The sequence below is a fragment of the Vanellus vanellus genome (genome assembly GCF_965231255.1).
Source record: "Vanellus vanellus genome assembly, chromosome: 8".
NCBI lineage: Eukaryota > Metazoa > Chordata > Aves > Charadriiformes > Charadriidae > Vanellus > Vanellus vanellus.
The window spans coordinates 24,682,093-24,704,785 of NC_138913.1; the positions used below are offsets into that span (position 1 = coordinate 24,682,093).

The 22,693-nt window shown below is 42.5% G+C and overlaps 1 protein-coding gene across 1 annotated transcript in view; it reads left to right on the forward strand.

Moving 5' to 3' along the window:
- Window positions 1–10,556: 10,556 nt before the first annotated feature.
- The window catches only part of LOC309675052 (glypican-5-like), a gene marked incomplete at its 5' end in the record, with an annotated part of 391,179 nt that continues 379,042 nt past the window's right edge, over window positions 10,557–22,693 (forward strand). Inside the window, one exon of the mRNA XM_082487256.1 lies at window positions 10,557–10,731. Within this exon, the coding sequence (XP_082343382.1) occupies window positions 10,557–10,731 (175 nt within the window). The remainder of the gene's footprint in view (window positions 10,732–22,693) is intronic.

Consider the following 22,693-nt stretch of genomic DNA (forward strand, 5'->3'; position numbering starts at 1 on the left):
TACTGATGAATTTTAAGGCTTTGCTTTGAATACATGATCTGTTTCTTAAACTCATAATTTAAAGGGCTAAATTCTTGCATGCTGACTTCACAGTGCCACTGCAGTCAGTGTGGAGAGCTTGCAGCTAATACATTGCTTGGTGGAAGCATATAAGCCCTATCAAAAAACCACTGGTGCCCCTAGCTTCAGGCTGAGGTCCTCCTGGTGAGCTGGAACTGCTACTTGGGAGGCCAAAGGTTCCTGTAGATTTTTCTCCAAGGGTCAGTCTGAAAACAGAGCAGAAAGTGGTTGTCATCTGTGAGTTACAGCATGTGTGGTCAGAGATGAGATGTGTACAGGAGCACCAGGCCACAGCAGACCAGACCCAAACTCACTGGGGTCACAGGATCTTTGTGCTGTTTTTGAGGAGTCTTGGATAAGGCACACAGTTGCCACTAGGTAGACAACCCTGATTCATTCAACTCTCCAACTGTGTGAAGAACTTGAGGATAGGCATTATGTCTTGGCACCCACATCTGTTCCAGATTTACTGTGTAGGGCAGAAACCCACTTAGAACCAGCCCTGGACTTGATTTTGAAGAAAGAAAATGAGCTGTATATAGTAGGTAGTGCTATCACCACTGAGTAATCTGTACTTCAAAGTCAAACAAAGCTTGGCTGTTACCTTGTGAAATATGAGTGGGATTTATCCTCAGTTTTGTCACTAAAAATTGCCTGTAAGAAATCCAGCAGTCAGTGAGAATAGATGGCTAAGAATCCAGCTATGGATCTATGGACCTGGAGTCCTCCAGGGACCATCACAAATCTCATGGTGTCTCCCAAAGTGCTTGATTTGTGCAGATGATGCTCTGATTTAGCAGAAAGATCCATATAAACTGATGTCACTAGCAGCCTCTATTGGTGTCATAGATGCAGAGGCTCAAGAGTACATTATTCCAGCAAATGTCAGCATTAATTTATACTTGCTCAGGGCTCATCTGCTTTTTCCTGCAGTCCCTTGGAGAAGAGGGATTACAGTCATGTGCATGAAAAATTCAGTGTCTAGCAGATGAAGCCAGGACCAGAGTGGTGAGGGAGGGGTGGCAGCAGACTGACCTCCAAGCCAGAGGTGTTTTGTCGTTGCTTACACCCTATGTTAATGGAAACACTATGAAACTCATGTCACTAAGAAGCTGCAGAGATGCCTCCCTAAACAAGTTGCAATTTAAACTGCTGATCCGCTGGTAAGAACCACTAATACAAACCTGTTGAAACAGGGAGAAAGATTTTACAGAAATCAGTGGACTTCAAGAGCTGGTCCCATAGTAGAACTGGAGCTAAGGGGTCAAATTCCTGTGTCTTACTCGTGTGAAGAGTTGCAGCGGCTGCTGTGGTACTCATGAACAAAACCAACAGGGAAAAATTTGCATTGGCACACAGATTTAACTGAGCCATCGCATTCAAGTTCTCTCACTTTGAAAAACACTTTTCCTCTCTGGGACTTCTTCTTTCATTAGATCTAGAAGTTGCTTTATGGTGCAAGACAAAACAGCAAAAGATGACTTTTAATATTTAACAAAAACAAATCAGTTTTTAAATATAGCTGTTAAAAAATGCGGTGGCACATCTGACGTGATATACATTAAAACATTGCCCAGTGCTTCCTTTTTATTTTTCTGATGCTGTATCACACTTGCTCACTTTTCAAAGGTGTTGAGCATTTGCCCTAACAAAGATCTGGCAAGCCAAGTTACGCAAGAGACCTCAATTCCACCATTTCCAGCTCTTGCTCTGAGAGGCACCTCTACAATTCCATTTGGAGTGAATGCATTGGGCAGTTGCTGAACCAGAAGGAAACTGAGGACAGTGGACTTGCCCCAGCATTGCAGAACCCAGGAAGCTTTTCAGTTTTCTTGAAGTGCAGATTTCTTCTCCAGAATTCTCCTATTGGAAATGTTTATCATAGACTGTTCAGCACTGACATCTTTAGCAAGGTTGTTTGTCTAAAACTGACAACGTTGACTGCCAATTAGAAAAAGCTCCTTTCAACATGTATTCTTTATGAATAGCACATTTTAAACAAATATGTTTCAAACTGCATAGACAAACTTACCAGGCATATTTCAGCAGTGACTTGTGCCTGTTCTGCAATTGCTGTTCCAGCCTCCAGGCTATCAAGCTGCTGCTGCTCTTCATTATGAAGTGGACTAAAAGTATAGTATGGATCTAACATCTGGAAGGTGTACTTGGTGAAATGTGGTGCTTTTTTAATGTCTGTCAGTTTGTTCCTTTCTCCACTGCAGATTTTACTGGTAAATGATGGTCTATCTCCATGCCAGCATTTTTTTTTTAACACAACCATCCGCTACAGCAGCTCGTATACCTTGGGGGGTCTTTATGCAAGTCTTGGATGACTTGTGCTGAATAGCTGTGCAGAGGCTTTTACCCAAAAGTGTCAGGCAAGCTGATGGCTGTCCACAGAGTGAGCTGCCCGTCTCATTTGACCACCACCTGCTCTGTGGAGCTCAGCTTGAATAGGATTCTTGGCACTAGGGATGGGTTTGGGCAGGATTTGACTTCAGGGAATGAGGCAAGTTTGTGTGTGTTAAATAAACTTGAAGGCATGTTCTTAGGCTAGAAAATATAACTTTTGTTGCTATAGAAAAAGTATTATAAAGGACCAGCTGCTGTATAGTTATCTTCAGGACCTACTTGGACTCCCTACTGGTTGTTGGTGCTTATGATGCTGTGTGTGCTGGCTGGAGCATGCTTTGATCAAGGGCAGGTGCTGCGTGCTGGCTGCTTGATAAACTTCACACAGGTCTGTTGCTGATCCCCTGATGTAACCCCTACAACCAAATTGTGGGGAAAGGAGTGATTCTCCTGCCATGGCAAGGGCTTCCCATGGGAGCCTGCATTACCACCAACATCAGGGTTTGCAGGTGGGATGCCACGAGGCTGGCAAGTAGTCCTAGAAATTTGGTCCTAGCACCCTTTGCAGCTGTCAGATGGGGGGAAGTTAGGAGAGTTGAAGGCATGTGTGCTTAATCCATAAACTAACATGAGCAGGTGATGTGAACCTGCCATGCCATACCTGAGTGTGGAGCAACCAGCCTGCTTTTGTCATAGTTGCAGGAAGGGGCCGTGCTTTTTCACTAGACTCAACCTGTGTTGTGCTGGAAATCCAGAGCCCTCTCCTCTTCCTTGTCCTGTACTCCTTCCAGAAGTAATCCCCACCTGCTGCTGCAGTCCTCCAGCCCCTGTTGCTGGATGACAGTTGCAGAAGCTTGTGCGAGGGTATGTTTGCCCTTATTTAACCCTGGGTTCGCATCCTTCATACCCTCCCCATGAAGGGAGGAGGTACTACCATTCTGCGTGATCCAGCATGTGGAGACTTGCACTCTGGACACAAAGTTGAAAAGGTCTGAAAATATGCTAGTGATGTGTAGGAGTAGCAGCAATATGTTTTCTAGTTATATGTTTGTTCTCATTGAAGACATTTACTTCACACCCATGTGGTAAAGATAATGAATGCTGCTGTGCCAGCTAAGAAGTACAGTGGTTCTTGAGCTATAAAGTTTTGCTACAAAGTTGAACACATAAAGCAGTACTCTGTGGGCAGAAAGTGGTGGCTAGTGGGAACAGTAATGTGAGATGTCAGAGGAGTTCATTTATTTCGATAAACTAGTTTATATTCCAGGATGCTTTTTTTTATGTTGATAAAGTGTCAATGTTAGCTATGAACTTTGTTATTTATGACCTTTCATGTGAAGTTGCAAGGCAGAAAGGAAAGATAAACAACTTAAACAATACAATTAAGGCAAACCCAATGAGAGACACCAGTGTTAAGTAAAGCATCCCATGGAAACAGCTATTTGACGATGCAGTGGCATCACTTACAGTACAGTGGGCAATTAGTTTTAATTAACTTCAAATTCTGACACATAGTTAAAAATGGTATTTTTTGAGTGCCCAGCTAGACAAATGAAAGTTGGGCCATTTTGTCCTGCTAGAAAAAGCTATTACAAGTATTATAATGATGCTATTCACACTTCTATTATAAGTATTATGTCATCTCTTTCATTTTTTATGAAATAGTACTTTTGGAAGATGAACTTGTTCTGTACCATAAGCCTTTGAATAAGGGTGCTATTTTCCAAGAAGAACAGATTGCTAACTTTGTTAATTAATTCAAAACAACTTCTAAAAACTCAAAATCCAACATGTTGTGATTTTTACCTGTCAGGGAAGAAACATCGAGGATTTCTTGTAAGGCTATCAGAAGTTACAGGCAGCTTTTGATGCATATTTTAAGGTTAAATCTGGCACTTTAAATGTAATACTGTACATCTGTCACTATGGAAGCCCTAAGCACAAATTTTGTGGGAGGTAAGGGGGTGGCTGCTTTGCATTACAACTGCTTGACAGCGCATGTATGTCCTGTCACAACCTGCAGTAGTGTCCACATATCCCTCTCCCCTGTAGTCTAGCAAAAAAATACTTTCTATAAATGTTCTCTTAACAATGTGTTTTTATGAAGTTCAATGTTTTAAGTGAATGTGGTACTCAGAAGTGCTCTACCAAGAACTGAATGGCAGTGACAGTCATCCTTATAATGTCAGCAGGTTACTACTAATGGAGGCGCATGCCTGGTTGCCCCTCTGGGCCTGCCTGTACCCTGTGGGAAAGGCAAGGCAGAGAATCTCAAGCTACTGCTGACCAAGGCTAAGACCAGCACAGCTAAGAACAGTTTAGGACAGCAGGTGACTCAGGCTAAGAACATTTTAGGACAGCAGCCCTCTTGGACAGTCACTGCAGGTTTGTTGCTGTATTATTTTCAGATCTGAACTGTTCCCTTAGGGGCAGATGGGATGTCCCTATACTATAATCCTTAGCGCTGAGAATTTAATGCTGGTGTTCGTGGAACCAGCTATGAATTCCTAGTGTCCACTGTGATATTACTGTCAAGTTGTTGGGAGAAAAACTTCTGAAAGGTGCATTCCATCATTAGTCTTTTGAAGTATGTGAAACTAGAGCAAGATACTTCTGCTTATGTTATGTAACCCTTACTCCTTGAGTAATCTTCTTGATTTCCCTCGGGCTATGTGGCAGCTTCTCACATAAGTAAGTTAAGAACCCTCTTGCTTGTCCCAGTTAAATTAATTTGTATGCTGAGCCATGCAGATAAGGGCAAAGAGTTATATTCATCTTCTCAGCTGCTCAGTGACCAGGATGCTTTAGGAAGAATTCAAACAGAACGAGTTGGTATTACTGAGATGGGAAAACTGTTTGTTACCATGCAGCCACCTTCACGTTGTGTTCCTCATGCATCGTGTCTGTTATCAGCCCTGGGAGATGCTGTTTTTCTGAGTAAGAAATGTCTGTGTGCCTTTTCTTCCCTTACATCTCCAGTGAGATTTTAAGATGCTTATTTCTCAGGGCAATCTTTTTATGACAAAAAAAAAAATCTGCTCTTTTGGGGATTGGACTGATGTTCTCAGCTGATGTCAGAGAAAATACATGGCAGTCTCTGGTGGCCAGGGTGTGATTTGAAATTGGATCTAGAGAGGGAGAACTCTGATATGTTGCACATGGTGTAATCTCTAAATAAGCATACTAGGTTTGATCTCTGCAATAGGTGACAAGTCAATAGGCTAAAGGATTTCTGGTCTGAACCAAAATAATTGCTCTCATGCTGTTAAAAAAAAAAAAAAAAAAAAAAAAAAAAACAAACAAAAAAAAAACCCAAACAACCCAACAATAGAACATGATGAAAAAGTGGAAGTCTCTTCAGCATTATCTATAGGATATTTTCCCTTAACTAGTGGCTGTCCTGACTTGCTGGGTTGTTGCATCAGTTGTATTTCTTTCATAGATCTTTCGTTGGTTGGTGGTCTAATAATTTTTTCAAAATTAGTGTTATGGTACAGTTAACAGCTGTGCCTTTCAGGCATGATTTTTTTTTTTCTTTGTCTCGTGGAAAAAAAGTACAACAGGCACTTTTAAACTGTGCATTTGAATAGGCCTGTCTGGTAAAGTGAAAAATACCCATGAAATAATGAGGCAGCCCAGGAATACTGTGTTCTGACCATCAGAAAGGTCTGCACACATTTTTTCCATGTGGAATACATCCAGCACAGGAAACAATTCATGGTATGGCAGCATACTTATACTCCTTGTGCTCAGTATTTGAGTGAATGAGTAGAGATAGAAGTGGGATCTCTAAACAAAAAAAAAGAATAAGCTTATGCTGGTAAATTTATTAGTTTCATAGTGTTCATCACTTTAACAGGATGAGAAAACTTTGAGTAAAATTACCAAAAATAATATTTAGCAGTGCTTTTTAGTCTTGGCATAGATATGAATATTTCATGCATGGCTTTTTGTTTTACTATTAAAATTTATATTTAAAACTTCATACTCAGCTTTAAAGTTGCTCTGACTTGAAATACAGTAGTCTTCAGAAAATAGATTTAATTTTCTTAGAAGAAGAAACCTGAAAATTATAAAAACCTGAAAAAAGAAACTTGTCTTAATTATGGATTCTTCTGGACAGAGGATTTTGCATTTCTTCTCAGGCTGATTAAGTTGTTTTTTAAATGAAAATCAGCTTGTGGTTTGGGCTTATTCCAGTGACTTAAACAGGTCCCTTAATTTTACTTCTGAGTAGTCAGCTGAGTTCCTCAGGTGCTTCAGTGAAATATGTGCCTTGGAAAATTGGACCTTTAAAGACAAAATAAGTGTTTAAAGACTAGATTATTAGTTTTCCTGGAATGGCTGAGACGCACACAGTAAGGCTTCACTCTGGCAGCTGAATTGGCAAGAGCAGACCTCATGCCCATTAAGTCCCATTGGTGGAAAGTCCAGTGTTGGAGATGAGCTTATCTTAAACATAAGGGAATTAGTCCAGCTCCCATTTAAATTGCTGGCAAAGCTCCAGCTATATTCAACAAGAGAAGGGCTGAGGCAACAGGCATACAAAACCCTGTTTCTAGGCCTGATCCCGGCTTTTCTTACATATCCAAAGCTCATGCTGAGTATTGTGGTCACTTTAGCAGGATTAAGACTGAGCGGATTGTTTGGGCAGATTTATATTGCTCTTCATTGTAAGAAGCACAGATACAGTTCTCAGTGATGTACGATTAATAAATACTCATTTGTTAAAACAACAAGACACCTGTTAACAAGGTAAACTGTGACTGTTCCAAGCAAATTGCTTGTGGTAGTGTGTCATGTACAATAATTGGTTAAATGTCTCTTCTGTTATCTGTAGCCCTCTTCCAGTAAGGCACTTAAGCATGTGTTTGCCATTAAGCACCTGACTACCTCCACTAAAGTCAACCTAACTGCCCTGCTGTATGTGGAGCACATGTTTTGGAGAAATAGGGCCTAAATTACTTGGGGTCCACTGTATTCTGCCTGTGATCTGTATTCTCAGTCCTCTGGGAAGTCAGTTGTGCCCAAACATGACACCAGGTCTGATCAGCATTTTGTAGGAGGAAACACCTAAGGTGCTTGTCACTTTACACTCTGTCAGTGCATTTAAGTAGCAATCTTGCATACTCATTGATGCCATAAGGTTATAATTTGTCACTAAAGTAATGTCAGGAAGGAGGTATGAGAGTTAAGTGTCAGCTGAGAGATGCAGGGCTGTCTGGGAGGCTGGCATTTAGCTGTGGGCTCTGTGTGTGTGCGTGCATGCTCATCACCTGTGCCTACTGAAGGTGATACTGATACCGACCATCTTATTGGTATGGGTGATTCTGAGCAGTATGTTCTGGAACACTTTGTTTAACTAAAAAGGCATATTTAAATGTATTCAGACATGGCAGTGATCAAGAAATGCTCGTTTCCTAAATTAGCCTCAAACCTTTCCTTTTCCATTTCTCTTATCTGTACTACATTACATTTGTCTTTTTTTTTTTTTTTTTTAATCAATGACTAAAACCTAAACTTGAACAGTGTGTGTGGGATCTACCTATTTTTTGTAGAGGGGGAAAAAAAACCTCCAGCCTGAAAAACATAACAGGCCATCTTTTAATTCGTGCTTCTCAATATGGTTATTACAAAAGCATTAGAAACATAAATGTTTCCTTATGTGTTGAATTATCCAGTATTACATATATGGACATTCCAGTTCACTGACACTGAGGCTGTTTGTTGTTTTTGTGTACATGTATAGTTCGGGTTCCTCAGCAGGATTTTGAGGAGAGGAGGGGAACTGGAGAAGATAACATAGTGGACTGTCCTCTACTAACAATATGAGGACCAAATAAAAGATACAGATAAGTAAGATGACTTAACATAGCCTGAAAAAGACAGGTGAGAAATAAAACACCCATCATATAAAGATGAGGCACTAAAATAACAGTCATGTTAGGAAAGGATTAGCCATTTGGGATTTGAACTTGCCACCCACTGAAAACAATGGCAAAAATCCCACTGAATTAAATGCCTCAGGCTCTTGCACAGGACTGATTAGATGCTATTCATAGAATAATGTATATGCCAAATAATGCTGTTATTCGTCAAATAAATTATTCGTCAGATCCATCATCCTGCCATTTCTTTTCTGGCAGAACTCCCACTGAAGTCAATGGGAGTATTGTCTGAATAAAGTCTCTTCGGATTGAGCCTGAGTTTACACGAAATGCAACTGGGGCAACTTGTTCCTCTTCCCTGGGTTCATAAAACCAGCCGCCGGACAAGAGGTAGGCCGCCAGGGTGCTGTGCCTTAAGGATGCTAATAGTGCATTCACTGATGCTGACTATTCCCTTGTATCTCTCTTAATCTACCTGGTGCCACCTCAATTTGGGGTCTGATCCTGTTAGTGCATGCATGTGTATGTAACATAAACCTTGCTGGCAGTATAACCTGTATCAAGCTGAAAACAAAGTTAACCTGTATCAGTGCCTGTGGGCTCTGCACTTCCTGCGGATCAGCCCTTTGGGGTGCGCTGTCCTGGGCCCTTGTGGTGACCTTTGAGAGCTGCAGGATGAGCAAAGAAGTGCAGCTCCGACCTGGGTGAGCAGGAGGTTTCTAAGGTGACTTTCTCTGCTTTTGAATGTAGAAGCCTGATTATATGGCTGGTTTGTTCTTCCAGTTTGTTTTCTAGCTTACAAGTTAAATGTTCTGAGTAAAATTGGATATTTTTTTTTTTTCAAAAAAGAGAATTAATCTCTTGCTGTCTTGATAGTAACAAAGTTAGTACAAGCAAATTGCTTAAAGGATTTGCACTTCTAGCTATTAAAATACAACTCGGGCAACTATCTACAGCACAGAGCTCAGCCTCTCATTACTACCTATAGGAACATATAATAGCTAAACTAGCTGCAGGTGGGTTCCCCTGTTGCTCCAGGAGCACATTAGAAGCATCTTGAGGGTTGCAAGTAACCTTAAAGAAATTGGACATAATGGCCTCAAACAATAGTAATTCTTGTGGTGCGTAACGTGCTCTGTGTGCCTGAAAGGTACTGTGCAAATGGGGCTGCGTGGGGGAAACTTCTGGGCTTTGGCTTCTCTGGAAATTGAGTGTGTCTGTGAAATATTCATGGAAGCTGAGCATAGTTCTACGTTGAAATGTGGGGTGAAGCAGTTGATACCAAAGCATGCTTAGGGCAGTGAAAAGATTGCAGAGGACCTCTCTGATGGTGACACCGGCTGCTCTCAAGGTGGTCTTAGCCTGAGGAAGGCTCTATGTCCCCCAAAACAATATAGGATGTAACTGCTACTGGCTTTTGTACAAATCTGCAATTTACATATGCAGTTGGTACATATGGATGTGTTTCCTGGTGCAATTTTTTTCTAGTCTCTGTAGTGATTGTTGGCTGGAGTTAACACTTGTCTCAAAGACTCTTCCATGGACTCCATGTCATCTGCTAGGAATTTCAGAATGGAAGCAAACTGTGCGTGATTTTTCCAACTTGTGCTGCTCTATCTAACTGCTCTGATTGCATCCCGCACCTATTTTCCTTGATAACCACGTGCTGCCCTCCTCTGAGAGAGCGTGTCTCCCCGGCATAGCTCTCCCTTCTCCCCAGACCCGGCAGGACCCAGGCTGACCCAGACCTGCTGCCTGGGGCTCTGTGGCCTGCAGAGACTGCACCGATGCTCTGTAAAAACTTTTGTGTTCCACTTCCCGCAAGGCAGCGCAGCAGAGGCGCGGGCTAGCGCGGGGGGGCTGGTGGTGGCCAGGGCAGGCCGGTGGTCTCCAGCACCCCCTTCCCACGGGCGCTGCTGGAGGCTGAAGCCCTCGGGCCGGGGCGGGCGCGGTGCCCGTGCGGCCGTACCGAGGGCGCCCCTCAGGGCTTTTCCCTTCTCTCCCTCTCTCTTCTCCCCCCCCACCCCCCCCCATCGCGGCAGAAGCCAATGAGCGGGGGGCGGTGGCGCCCCTCGGACCCCGCGGGCGGGCGCGGAGGGGCGGGGGCAGGCGGCGGCGGCCGCACTCGCCGAGGAGGAGCGCGGGAGGCGGGCGAGGGCAGCGCCGCCGCCGCCGGGACTGGCGGCCGCCACCGGCACACGGCCCGCGCCCCGCAGCGCTCCGGCCCGGCCCGGCCCGGCCCGCCGGAGGTGCGAGATGGCCGCCGACGGGAGCCGCGGGGTCCTGGGGCTGTGGCTGCTGGCGGCGGCGACGGCGGGGCTGTGCGGCGGGGTGGCGGCGGGCAAGTCCCCCAGCTGCCACGAAGTGCGGACGGCGTTTCAGCTGCGGCAGATCGGGCCCCTCAAGCTGGTCCCCGACGTGCCCACGGCCGGTCAGTATCGACCCACCCGCGGGGTGGCTTCTCCGCGCCGGGGGGTGCCGCGGGGCGCGCGTTGCTGCGGGCGGGCCCCGGGGGGCCGGTGCCGGCCGGGCTCGCCTCCGCTTGCGCCCTCGGATCCCCGCGGGCGGCGGCGTCCCGGGGTTCTCCCCCGGCCCCGGTGCCGCCGTCGGGGGCTGCGCGACTGCCTGCCAAAAGCCGGTGCGCCGCGGCTCCCTTCGTCCAGCGCCGGCGTTCCTGCCGGTCACAGGTAGCGGGGAACTAAGCGGATTTGGCACGCCTCTTAGTGAAATCATTTTAAAAGACTTCCTAGGAAAAGAGACCAGAATGACTCCTCGGTTTTTACATTGTGCGGGTATTGCTTATTGATCGCCACCAGCCCTTTTTTCCCCTCCCGCGTTTAAGACCGGTGTGATCCCTTTGCCAAGGACTTAAAGCAGAGGCTTCCTTCTGTAGAGGATCCCTTTCTCAGAAGGCAAATTAGTAACCGAGCCGTTAAGGACCGCATGTTTTGCTCCCCAGATGTAGGGATCCTCGGGCAGGCTGGTGAATGCATTGTAACTTCTGAATTAGGAAGAGTTACCTTGCAGATGAATTCAGGAACGTTGTCATAAGGAAAGGCAGAGGTAACACCTTGGAAGGACACAGTCAACAGAACTCAGGGTTTACTTAGTTAAGCAGTCAGTCTGCGGTACTTCAATAGTTGTGAAAGTTGATCAGATCTGCTGTTTCATACAATGCGTGATAGCAATGAAATGGAAAAGTAACACACACATAATAAGAAAAGATTTTTTTTTTTTGCGTGTTCTACATTACCCTGTAGAATTCATTGTAAGGGGATAAAGTACATTATAATGTCAAAAAGATTAAACTCTTATGAGTGACCACGTATCTATCTATCTAATGAAGTGACATCCCCGACCTTTACATGTTTTAAGAAAATATTTACAAGAACCAGAATAAATAAGGGAAGACTGTCAATATCGTAAAACAATCTGTAGCTGCCTTATGGTAGCACAATTGCCTGTAGGTGTGTGGTGGTAAAATGTCAATTTGGGTTGTGGCTTTATGATTTTTTCACTTTTTTTTTTTTTTTTTTTAAAGCAGTTCAGTTCAAAGCATGCTGAGTTTGATGGAAAGACTTCTTATCTTAAATGAGTTTTGGATATGTTTTCTGGCATGGGTTTCTGTCTTGGGGGCTAGAGTTGATAGGCCATTGGGCTGATCTCATACAGCAACTCTTATGGCTTTAAACGATTGCACAGTGCTGGGGATCTTTACCTTCGCTTTGCATAAAGTAGTTAAGATGACACAGGGCTATAAAGTTGTCCGTGAGCAGTGAATTGTTTCTCATTTTGTGGCAAGAAAAGATTTGCAGGAATGGCTTTCTGAAGCTTGAATTATTGTACTGTTCTCTTGTGCTGACAGAGGCATCAGATCACACTTGTCTTTGAGAGCTAAATATGAAAGCTAAGAGGTAAAACAAGGCTTTTCATCCATTTTGATGCATGCTTAACTGTCTTTCCTCAGCTTTTTCTGGAATAAGTTCTTCAAACTTCAACTAAATTGATTGTTTTTATATCTTCTATAAAATTCTAGTACTGTAGATGAAACTTGGGGAAAATTGTGCGCTGCCAGAAGGAAGGCGTAGATGCTGTGATGCTTCAGAGAGGTTTAATTGTATTCTTGTGTCATATTGAACTTCCCTATTGAATAACAAGCTCTCAGAAAATAAATAGCATGAGAGAAGGTGAGGGAGGGTAATACCCTTTTAAATTTTAGCTGATAAAGGTTTCTTTTGAAGGGGATGATAGGAGCAGAGGAAAGCTGAGGAAAAGTGGTGCATATTGATTTTCCCGGTTTGTTAAGTATACTCAGCTCTACCAAAGCTTGCGTGTTTCAATATCTTGCCAGGCAGTAATGCCTCCTGTCTTGTGCCCTCTTAATTAAGTACTGAAGTGTTTTCCAGTGTTTTCATCTGGCAGCTGTTATCAGTGAATATATCTTAATACAACTCCCTCTACACATAAACTCTTTCTCTCTTGGACATTGAGGCTCATTTTATTACACATTTTAGCAACACACAAATGTTGAAGCATCTCCTCTGAAGACCAGACAGTTGTCAGTTAAAGTAGAAGAGGAGAGAGCAGTGGGCAGCTGGGGGTGACACTGGAAAGCAGTGTGCTCAGCTGAATCCAGCACTGAATAAAGCCTGTGGAGAGCTTCCTGCTAACTTCTGTTTGTGTGGGCCAGACCTGCGTATGCACTGGGGTGCTCCTCAGTTGTCTGCATGTTGGTTTTGGCTTGTTTTCTTTAGAAAATAGAACTTTTGCAGTCCTGTTATCTGTTTACTAGATATTTTCAATCACAAAGTTGTTGAAAGCCTTTGGCTAAGCTTAAGCCAGTATTTATAGGCTAATACAACAAATCTGACAGAGGTTAAAGTCGTAAGGATTATTAAGTTCTTATAACCTTCAGGAAAATCAGCAGCTCAGTTGGAGAGAGGTCCAGCCTAGTGCCAGGTGTGGGATCAGCAGGTAGACTGTCAGGTGTGTATGTTCTGTCTCCTCCTATGGGTGATACCCATTTCACCCACAATAAAATTACGTTTAAATACTTGGGAGCGTTTGTAGCCTACAGCCTTCTGTGGTATTAGTTGTGGTTGTGGGTGCTGAAGTCGCACCCCGGATACACTGACAGATCCTGGATACAAGCTTCATGGGGACTGGTGGCTGCTTCCCTGTGTTACACGTGATCTGCAGACAGGTCGCTGTTGTCCCTAAGCGGGTAGGTGAGTTTAGAGAGGGACATCAGCATGACCTACAGTGAGACAGAGAGTGGCATTGGGCAGGACCTGCCAGCCTCTTGTATAAAATGAATTGGCAACGTGGAGGAGGAAGACTCCTGGGGAGAATATCCTTTCATTTTTAAGATGTGATGTGAATCTGGTGGGAACCTTTCTGAAAAATCACCTTTGCAAGAGAGCACTTAGAGATGCTGAGGATCCTTCTCTTAAATTTCTCTTCTGTAGTTTCCTCAAAAGATATCGGATATTTTTCCTAATCTAATCTATTAACAAGTGCAGGACTAGGAAAGATGGGTAAGAGGTCAGAGCAAAAGGTATTTTTGAGCAGCAAATCTCGTTGGTCTGTCTGTAAGACTTTCACCTCCACTAGCGGAGTCTGTGCTGCTATTTGGTAGTCAGTTTTTCTGGAACAAACTGAATGTTTCAAGGGTAATTTGCTGCAAATAGCAAACAGATTGGTCAGGTAAAGGTATGGCTGCCTTGGCTGTGATTCAGAGGAAGGGTTTTTTGTGTCTTCTCCCAGACTGGAAAATGAGGTAATATGTTCCCAGTCTTGTACTTTGATTATCACAAGGCTGAGCTGGGATGTTGTTGTAGGAGTTCTTCGGTTAACATTTTGATGAGAGAGAATTGTATGCAGTCTCCAAGAGTGAAGGGCTGTGTTAATCCTGCCAGGGGACTAAGCCTTTGGTTCCAGGGAGTCTAGATATCTCAAATCTGATGTGTACTGCTACGTATGGTATTCTTCCCTGACATGGGGCTGCCGTTAGCAATACCCTGTGAGCCCTGGGTTATATTACAGTGTAACTGCACACTGGCACAGACTGTGTTTAAAGTTCCATTTATTCACGGGCTTTTCTGTGGCATGGAGCACAGTGGAGGTTGGCTGTCACTGCTTTCCAAATTCACCGTAGGAAAACTGAATGAACCCAACTGGAGTCTGTGGCTTGTCCAGGTTGAGGCAGTGAATTGTAGCAGAACCAGAATAAAAGTAGTACTCTTGATTCTTTTGGTAATCCTGTAACCACAAGAATATCCTTTCTGTTTATACAGACTCAGTTCTGTCTCTCTTGATTATTAACTAGTGTCTGATTGTGCAAAAAGAAAAAAAAAGTCTGTAAATGTATAAGGATAGAGATAGAATTGGGCTGACTTCTGGTAAGCAAGGAAAATATTTGCCATTTGTGAAAGAGTTCTCAGAACTCTTTGCCTTCTAAATAACCGTCTTGTTGAGGACTACCAAAAGGGCGATTTCCTTATCTTTTTGCTCTACTGCTTTACCAGAGCACAGAAGCTGCCCAGGTTGCACTCAGGGACTCGCTTCTGAAGGGCAGATCTTGTCCTACTAAGAGCTTCTTTGCTGTCATCCTGCACTTTAAATCAGCAGAAGCATTCATTGCCATGTATATGTACTAAATAACCTGTAGCAGGGCTGGACATGCATTAACAATTTGCACACTAAAACTACTTTGCTTTCTTAACAGCACCAGGAAAGTCCTAGATTCTTACCAGAAGCTCCCTGCTGCATGTGGTGCATGTGTTAGACTGGATCTCATCCCACCTCAGCCTGTGGCAAAGTTCCCATCGTGTTGAAAAAGCATGAGCTAGATCCCTTTTTGAATATATCCAAGAATATCTCTTAAACTAGCCATTTTATTATGAAATGGGTCATGCCACGCTTTATTTTCCTGTTTTTCTCTTTTATTACCACTCAGCTCTTTATTTCTATCATGGTAATGAGAACACTGTAATTCCCCTGGTAAAGGTGCAGCGCTGAAACACATTTTGCTCACAGCAGCATTCTGTCAAAGTCACTCATAAGTCTGGTGTGTGCCAGATGTGAAATGTACTTGCTTTATTGGCTTTGGAAAGTTTTTTGCCTCATCAGAATGAGTGACTGAAATCCTGTGGTGTGAACTGCAATTTATACTTAGGTTTACTGTCAGCCTGCATACATGGTTGTGTGGGACTCCCTTTGGTACTGTATATGAAGGGTACACTTAGAAGAAGGGATTCCTGGATGAGCGCATCTGCATTAATGCTTAGAAACACTTGTAGGGTGGTTAAGATTTTAAGAATAGGCACGAAATCCAGTCTTGTTTCCATGAAGTTTTTTTTTTTTCTTTTAGAAAATCCTGAGAGCTATAACAAGCTTGTGAAATGTCCTTGGCGTTACTTGCAGCTTGTTATAATGGAAGGTTTTCTTCCTATTACACTTAGTATTTGCTTATTTAGGGACACACAGATTTCTTGGTGGTTTAAACCACAGACTGTTGACCTGTTGGAGGGAGTGGACTGTTCTGATGTGAGATGGATTCTGTTCCCATCTCTGTCACTCTCTGAATAGCCCAAAGCAAGGCCAGTTGTGCCTCAGTTTCCCCTTCTGCGGGCTGTGTCATGGTATGTTATTTTGAGGGGTATTGCTGCCAGATTGCTATGAAAGGGAGATAGATCATAGCCAGACAAAGTATCAGTGAATTATACTTTTGTTTCTTCAGGCTGACTTCTACTTAATTCTTATGTGAGGAATAGGACTAGAAGTTGCCTTGGTTTCTGAGGAACTGAAAGCTGAACCCAAAAGTTGTCCTTTCTTCACTCCTCTCATCCAGAGGCAGCCCCAAGGAGGAAGGAGGCTTTTCAGAGTCTCTGAGCAATCATGGGCTGTAGTATGCACTTGCTGTGATAACTGTTCTGAGCAGAAGAAAAGCTATGCTTTTGCAGCATGCGGCTCCTCTGGAGTAAGGACGCTTCCTTCATTAATCTTCTCAGGATTTTGTAGTGCTCTTCAGGCTCTGACTGTCACCAGAAGTGTTAACCTAAAGTTGGTGATGACTGTGGATGCAGGCAAGACTCACACCAGCGGTAATACCTTTTTCTCCCCTCTTCTTTTCCCATGCCTTAAATTTGTTTGACGTAGGACCAGCTGCCCGCTCTGTAATGCCCTCTTGGGAGTAATCTATACTCAAAAAAATCTGTTTAAACTTACTTAGTGCCTCATAAAGATGGAATCATTGCTCTGCTGCCAGATGGAAATCTGTAGTTCTCATATCCATGAGAGTCAGAAAAAGCAGTGTCCTCAGTGACTTGCATGAGCATTTGGTCCAGGTGAGTAGAAGACTGGCTTAGTTATTCAGATCAACCTTTCCTGTAAATGTCTTGGGAAGGAATCCAAGTCAGCAGAGAACCTAGTCTCCCCCAACACACGATCTTGTTATCAAACTGAGTCAAGGGAAAGAGCCAAGTATTTCTACAATTCACGTGATCTCTTCATTCTCTCAAAAACCTATGAGGAGAAGACTGTGTAGTGATATTTTTTTTTCTTTTTTCAATGGCCAGCTCAAGATCTGGCGATTCTGGTGTCAAACTTGATCTCAGGATGGAGAACAAGCTTAGTAAGAAATGATCCATCCTTAAAATACTGGTGCCTCCCAAGAGCTGCCTTTGTAGCACCTTATGTGCCACTGAAGTTTTGCCATCAGATTGTAATTCGAAAATAATAGAAAAATATCTCTCCCCCACCCCAGCATTGCAGGGCTGAGCAGTCAGTTCTTAAACAAAGGGCAATATTAATGAAAAGACATTAATGTGATGAGTGGAAACAAAGTTGGCATGATTATAATTGCTGTATAAATCAATAAAACAAATACATCAAAATGAGTAAAAGCTTTTATAAAGATTAATCATGAAAATTGGCATGAACCTGAGGATCTGTAAAAAGCAAGAATATGTGTAAAATGCACCCTGGGCAGTAAAATGGATTTTGTTTTAAAAATGGTTTTGCTTTTAGATGGTATAAAACTAGAACTAGAGTTCCAAGTATTGCAAAGGCTTTGTAATTGAATCTTTCTCCCATGAAAGCATAAAATGACATGATAAAGAGGCATATGTTTAATAATACTTCAAATAAATACTCATCACTTACCAGTTTAGAGCACAGCATCTGTTTCTAGGGGAAAATGTGAATTTTGATGGATCAGAATCAATTTCCAAACAGCAGCCAAACCCATGACACAGAATTATACTTAGTCTCTCAATCTCTGTCAATTTGACTAGGTATTGCTATTTAATATGATAGAATCATCCTGATATCTATAAAGAGATATTTACAGATGCTCGTTTCATTCACATTAAGGTAACTTCTGAGAGCAGCAGCAGTGGATGAAATGAGGTACCTAGCTAATATTTAATGATTTTATTCTTAAGGATAAAAAAAAAATAGGGAAGCAAGTCTGTTTCCACCCTCTACCAAGCACTAAAGATTTAATTTCTTTTTAAGGCAATGTATTATTTGATGGAAAAATGCAAAATATTTCTGCACATTATCTTGCTCTGTTTGGATCTACAAAAGTAACCTGAGACCCAAGCTAAAAGCTGGGTCACAGGATTACACAGTACAGACTTAGGAGGACAAGGATTCTCTCTCCTTTTATGTCCTTTGTGACCCAGGGTGGTCTTCTGTAGCTTCAGGTGTGCAAGGAGACTATGATCTGGACTAGTTGCATTCTGGACAGGGAACTGACTTGTGTTGTTTGTGGAGTATGGGTAGTAGAACTGTGTGCTAAACTGCTCTCTTTGTTAGAAAGATAACAGGTGTCCAGAATACCTTTTTTATAGGGCTATATTTTGTCCAATTCAAAAGCTACATATTTTCTGTAGCGATGCTGATACTTGGAATTAGTCCTTTGTCTGAACTGCTTTAGCAATGCTGGTTCTTACGACCACCCTGTAGAAGAACATAAGGATGGTATTTGTATCCTCATTTTAGGGTGTCGAATTGAAACTCAGGTGGCTGAGAAGACTTTGCCAATTCTGTATTGAGTCCTGTAGTCTAGTGGTATCTGATGGCAAGTAAACCTACACAGCTTAGAAATGCAATATAACCAATTCCACTACTCCCTGGCTTTCTTCAGCACACACTTCAGCTGCCTCTGGTGGGTTTACTCTGGTGAGAGGTTTCTGTGCTTCTATAGTAAGGTAATGCCCAAAGGCTCACTCTGGATTGAGGGTGGTCTAGTCTGGACCAGGGCTTGCCCTAGCAGTCTGACAGATGGATTTTATAGAATGCTTGACTGTTGTGGACCTCACTGGGGCTCTAAGTGCTGTTGTACAGCACCAAGCACCTTGGCAGTATTTAGCGAATGATTTATGATTGAGCAAGCACAACCTTGCCTCCTATTATGGATAAGCACTATGCATATACTTTCATGAGAATAAATCCATCTATTTTATTCTTTTCGGTACATCAGTTTTAAAGGATGGTTATTAATTACCTTCTTAGTGTATTCATACATGCATGATTAATGTGTACAGTTTTGACTTGTGAAATTTCAAGGCGCTAGTTCAAAGAATACAGAAGGAACTTAAGACAATGAAGGAATTTTAAATATCACAGATGATACCATTAAATTTTGTTGTTACTTTGTGGACTCAAAAGTCTCAGGAAGTATCATTAGTACACATAATATCCTCAGGTTCTGTCTTGTGTTTTGATAGCTAAGACATAGGAATAAAGAGCAAGTGTAGGCAGGCAATTGCATAGGAACTTCAGAGCTGTAGAAGACAGAAAATTACTCCCCTAGAAGTTGTCTTTAATGAGCCTTTCCCCTTGTTTCTTTTGATAAGTAGTTTTTAGCCTGCTTTATACGATTCTGTGCTATATTCTGCCTTTCTGTGTTCTTACTGGGTTTCCATAAATACTGATGGTTAACGTATATTTGCATTTGAAATATGTATATATGGATTTTTGGTCTTATAATGACTCTGCTTTCTGGGGTCTTTCCCTCTCCAGAGTTCTTCCGTCACATGGTGGATGTGACAGCCGTTCTGGAGGGCCATCCTTTTCTGAGGAGCTCATTCTGACAAACCTCCCCGCTCTGCTGTGCAGGCCACTGTCAAGTCCTTTAAAAACAAATGAGAGACAAATTTCAGAGAGCCGCGTTCTGAACCTGACAATATCAGATAGGTCATGGTAGCTTTGTTTGGTAGCTAGTTAAATTGGATAGTTCGGCACATCCCTAGATGTTAATGGCTAAATGTATTCATTGTTCCAACAAGGGCCCTATTCATAAGGGGACTATTCTCTGCTCGTTATGCATGCATAATTCCCATTAATGCTACTGAGGGTTAAGTGTGTATAGTGAGGGGGGAGAATGAAGCTTATGTTTACACATCCATGTTTGCACTCAGAGAAGAGGTTTTGTAACACAGGAGAAATTGATTGTTTCAACAGATCCCTTAACTTCAAGGAACTTTAAATCTCTGCTTTAAAGACAGAATGAGAATGGGGGGAAGTGACATTTGTATAACTGACTGCGGCCTTGCACACCACACTTTGTCAATGATTGGAAATATTACTCCAGTGCTATTATTAGAGAAGCCTTTTGAAAGTAACTAAGTGCTCAGAAATTCAGGGTTCTTATTTGGGTATCAAAATAATGACTCAATCTTTTAACTTTAGGCACAAAGTTTTGCAAACTTTTGACTCCTGTTAATCAGGGTGACAAGATTTTGTGATTTATATACAATGTGGGTATTTTCCATAGAAAGCCTTCAGATTAAGATTCCTCACTCTTAGGTGCACATCAAAGTTGTGTAAAAGCCATAAAGAAGCTAAGCATTGCCTAAGAAAGCCTTTCAAGTTCCAGAAAGTGCTTGAACTACTGAGGGTTTTGAAGTGCTCTAATCTCTGACATGGGTGACGTGCTAGGCTAGCACTTTTTTGTTTTGTCACAAATCATCCATGCACATAGTGCAAAGGGACCCTGACAAAGTCATTTTACTTTTGTAAAGGGCTGCTTTTTTCATACCATTATGTCTCCCATTCACATCTACATGTTTGCTTCCACTTTGTTCAGGTCTAAGTAGCAGGGCATTTGCATAGTCTTCCCTTTGTTCTCGGTAAATATGGAGTAAAATGAGCAAGATCCGTGCTGTGAAATTAAAGCTCTACTCTTGAGAGATCTTAAGGGCCAAATCCTCACAAAAGGTACAGCAACATAGTGCCAAAGGAGCTAGTGTCCAGAACAGCTTGCCCTGGGTGTTTGCGCTAGGAAATGTGAATAAAGGGAGAGTAATCTGGTGAAAACTGGGTATAATTAGAGAAATACACTGCTGAGAGCTGCTGAAAGAATAAAATAATAGAAAATAGTGCTGAAACGGACCTGAAGTGATCATCTGGTCCATTCCTGTTACTTGCAGCCAGGATAAGCTGTGTTTAAATCAGTGACAGAAGTTCACAACTTTCTTAGGCTTTTTATTCCAGTGCTTAATTACCTTACTGCTTTTTTTTTTTTTTTTTCCCTAATGCAAAGCCTAACTCTCCCTCGCTAAAATACAGGCCTTTTACTGCTTCTCCTAGTCTTAACACCTTCTTCTTTGCAGTAACATTCATGTACGTGACAACTGCTCTGGTTTGTTCTGCTCTGAAACAGTGCTCTATCCATTTGCACTAGTGACAGATATAGCATTTTTTTTTTGTAAGTCAATCCAGCTTAATTTTGGGACACATGCAGTCCAGTGAGCTTTGTAACTAACTGCATGTGCTCTGAGTCTGAAATAAATTTGACATGAAGTGCACCTGGAATGAATGAAGTTAATTCAAGATGAGGTGACTCATTATGCATCATAACTTGATTTGGTGTTTGAGCCCAAAGAATACATTTCTTTCTTCTTTGTAAATTTTAGAGTATTGTGAAGAAGGAATTGTGTAGCAGATGGATAGTGTTTGGATATCAAATTCCATGCTTATTAAAGCAAAATAACTAATTCACAGATTTGCTAAGTAATGGTAGAGGGGAGCACGCAGAAAAAGCAGGTTTCCAGTGATCAAACTCTCAAAAGCAGTTGAGTTGCAAGGTTGCTACTGGAAAACTGCAATGTTGTAGTACAGCAGTATGGAGATAGAGAAATGAGGCTTGTATGAAGTAGGATGCCTCAGAGCTGCAGTGGGGCATTTGCTCCGAACTTGAAAAAAAACGTATATTCACCCGGGGCTTTGCTGGAAGTAGTTCACTATATTGCAGGTGTAGGCCAGAAGAAGAAAATCGGGCTACTGAAAACAGAGGAAGATGGTCAAAGTTTTAGGTCCCTTGCAAATAGAAACAGGTTTTCCAGAAGAAGCCTGAGGATCTCCAGTTTTCCAGTTAAAGAGTAGCTCTGGCCCTTAACCCTCTGTTGTTCAATGTATCGCTGTTTTGGGGTGTTCATTTTTGAGCAATGTTTAATTGTTACTGATGTAGGGAAATTATTCTTGCTTTGTGGCTGAAAAAACAAGGCTTAGAGGTCAGGGTTGTTTATGCTTATGTCTCCATGCGGATTTAATCTTGCTCCAGCATGCTGCAGATAGCTGCAATCCAGTGCCGTGCTGCAAGTAGTGTAGCCATACCTGGCATGATGCTGTGCCTGAATTCACATCATCTTCTACTGCTTCCAGGTCGGAACTTGTGTCTTGCCACTCCAAAGCATGGATGTCTGTCTGTAAAATACTGTAAGGCTATACTCCACATCACTTGTCCTGAGAGTCTGTCAGAGGATGAAATCTCAAACCCCTGTTCCTGCCCCATTGTCCTTCCGTAAGGAAATGCACAAGGTGGGAACTGGAAGGCTTGAGTCATGTTTTTAGAAGGGACAGTGACTTGCTAAGTAGTATGTGGGGAACAGCACCCAGGATCTTATATGGCTGCCCTGTGTTGGCAGTTGAAATATTCCCTCTTTGCAGCACACAAGATGAATCAGTTTTTCAGAAGCACAGAATAGCACGTGCTTTTTATTATCTTCTGTTTTTACATGGGCAGTTAAAAGGAGAGGTGTAATGAGTCTGAAGGCAAGCATATGCAGAAAAACTATTCACTTCCCAAAACAGAGTAGGGCTTTTAAAAAGAGAGATTGAAAACACTGCTTTCAGAGAAAGGCTATCAAACTTCTGCTCAGAGAAGACTTGACCTTAGTCTTCTAATCTTAGTTTTGAAGTCTGGGAAAAAATATATCTGTTACCATTTGGAGCAGCCCAAAGTTGTATTTGGCTAAAGTATTGCGTTTTTAGTTTCAAGCTGCAGTAATCGAATTTACTCTTCCTAACCTGGTTTGCCCTAGATGTGCCGGGAAATAAACATTTGCCTTCCCCCAAAAGTAGCTGTGTTTTGGCTGTACCTG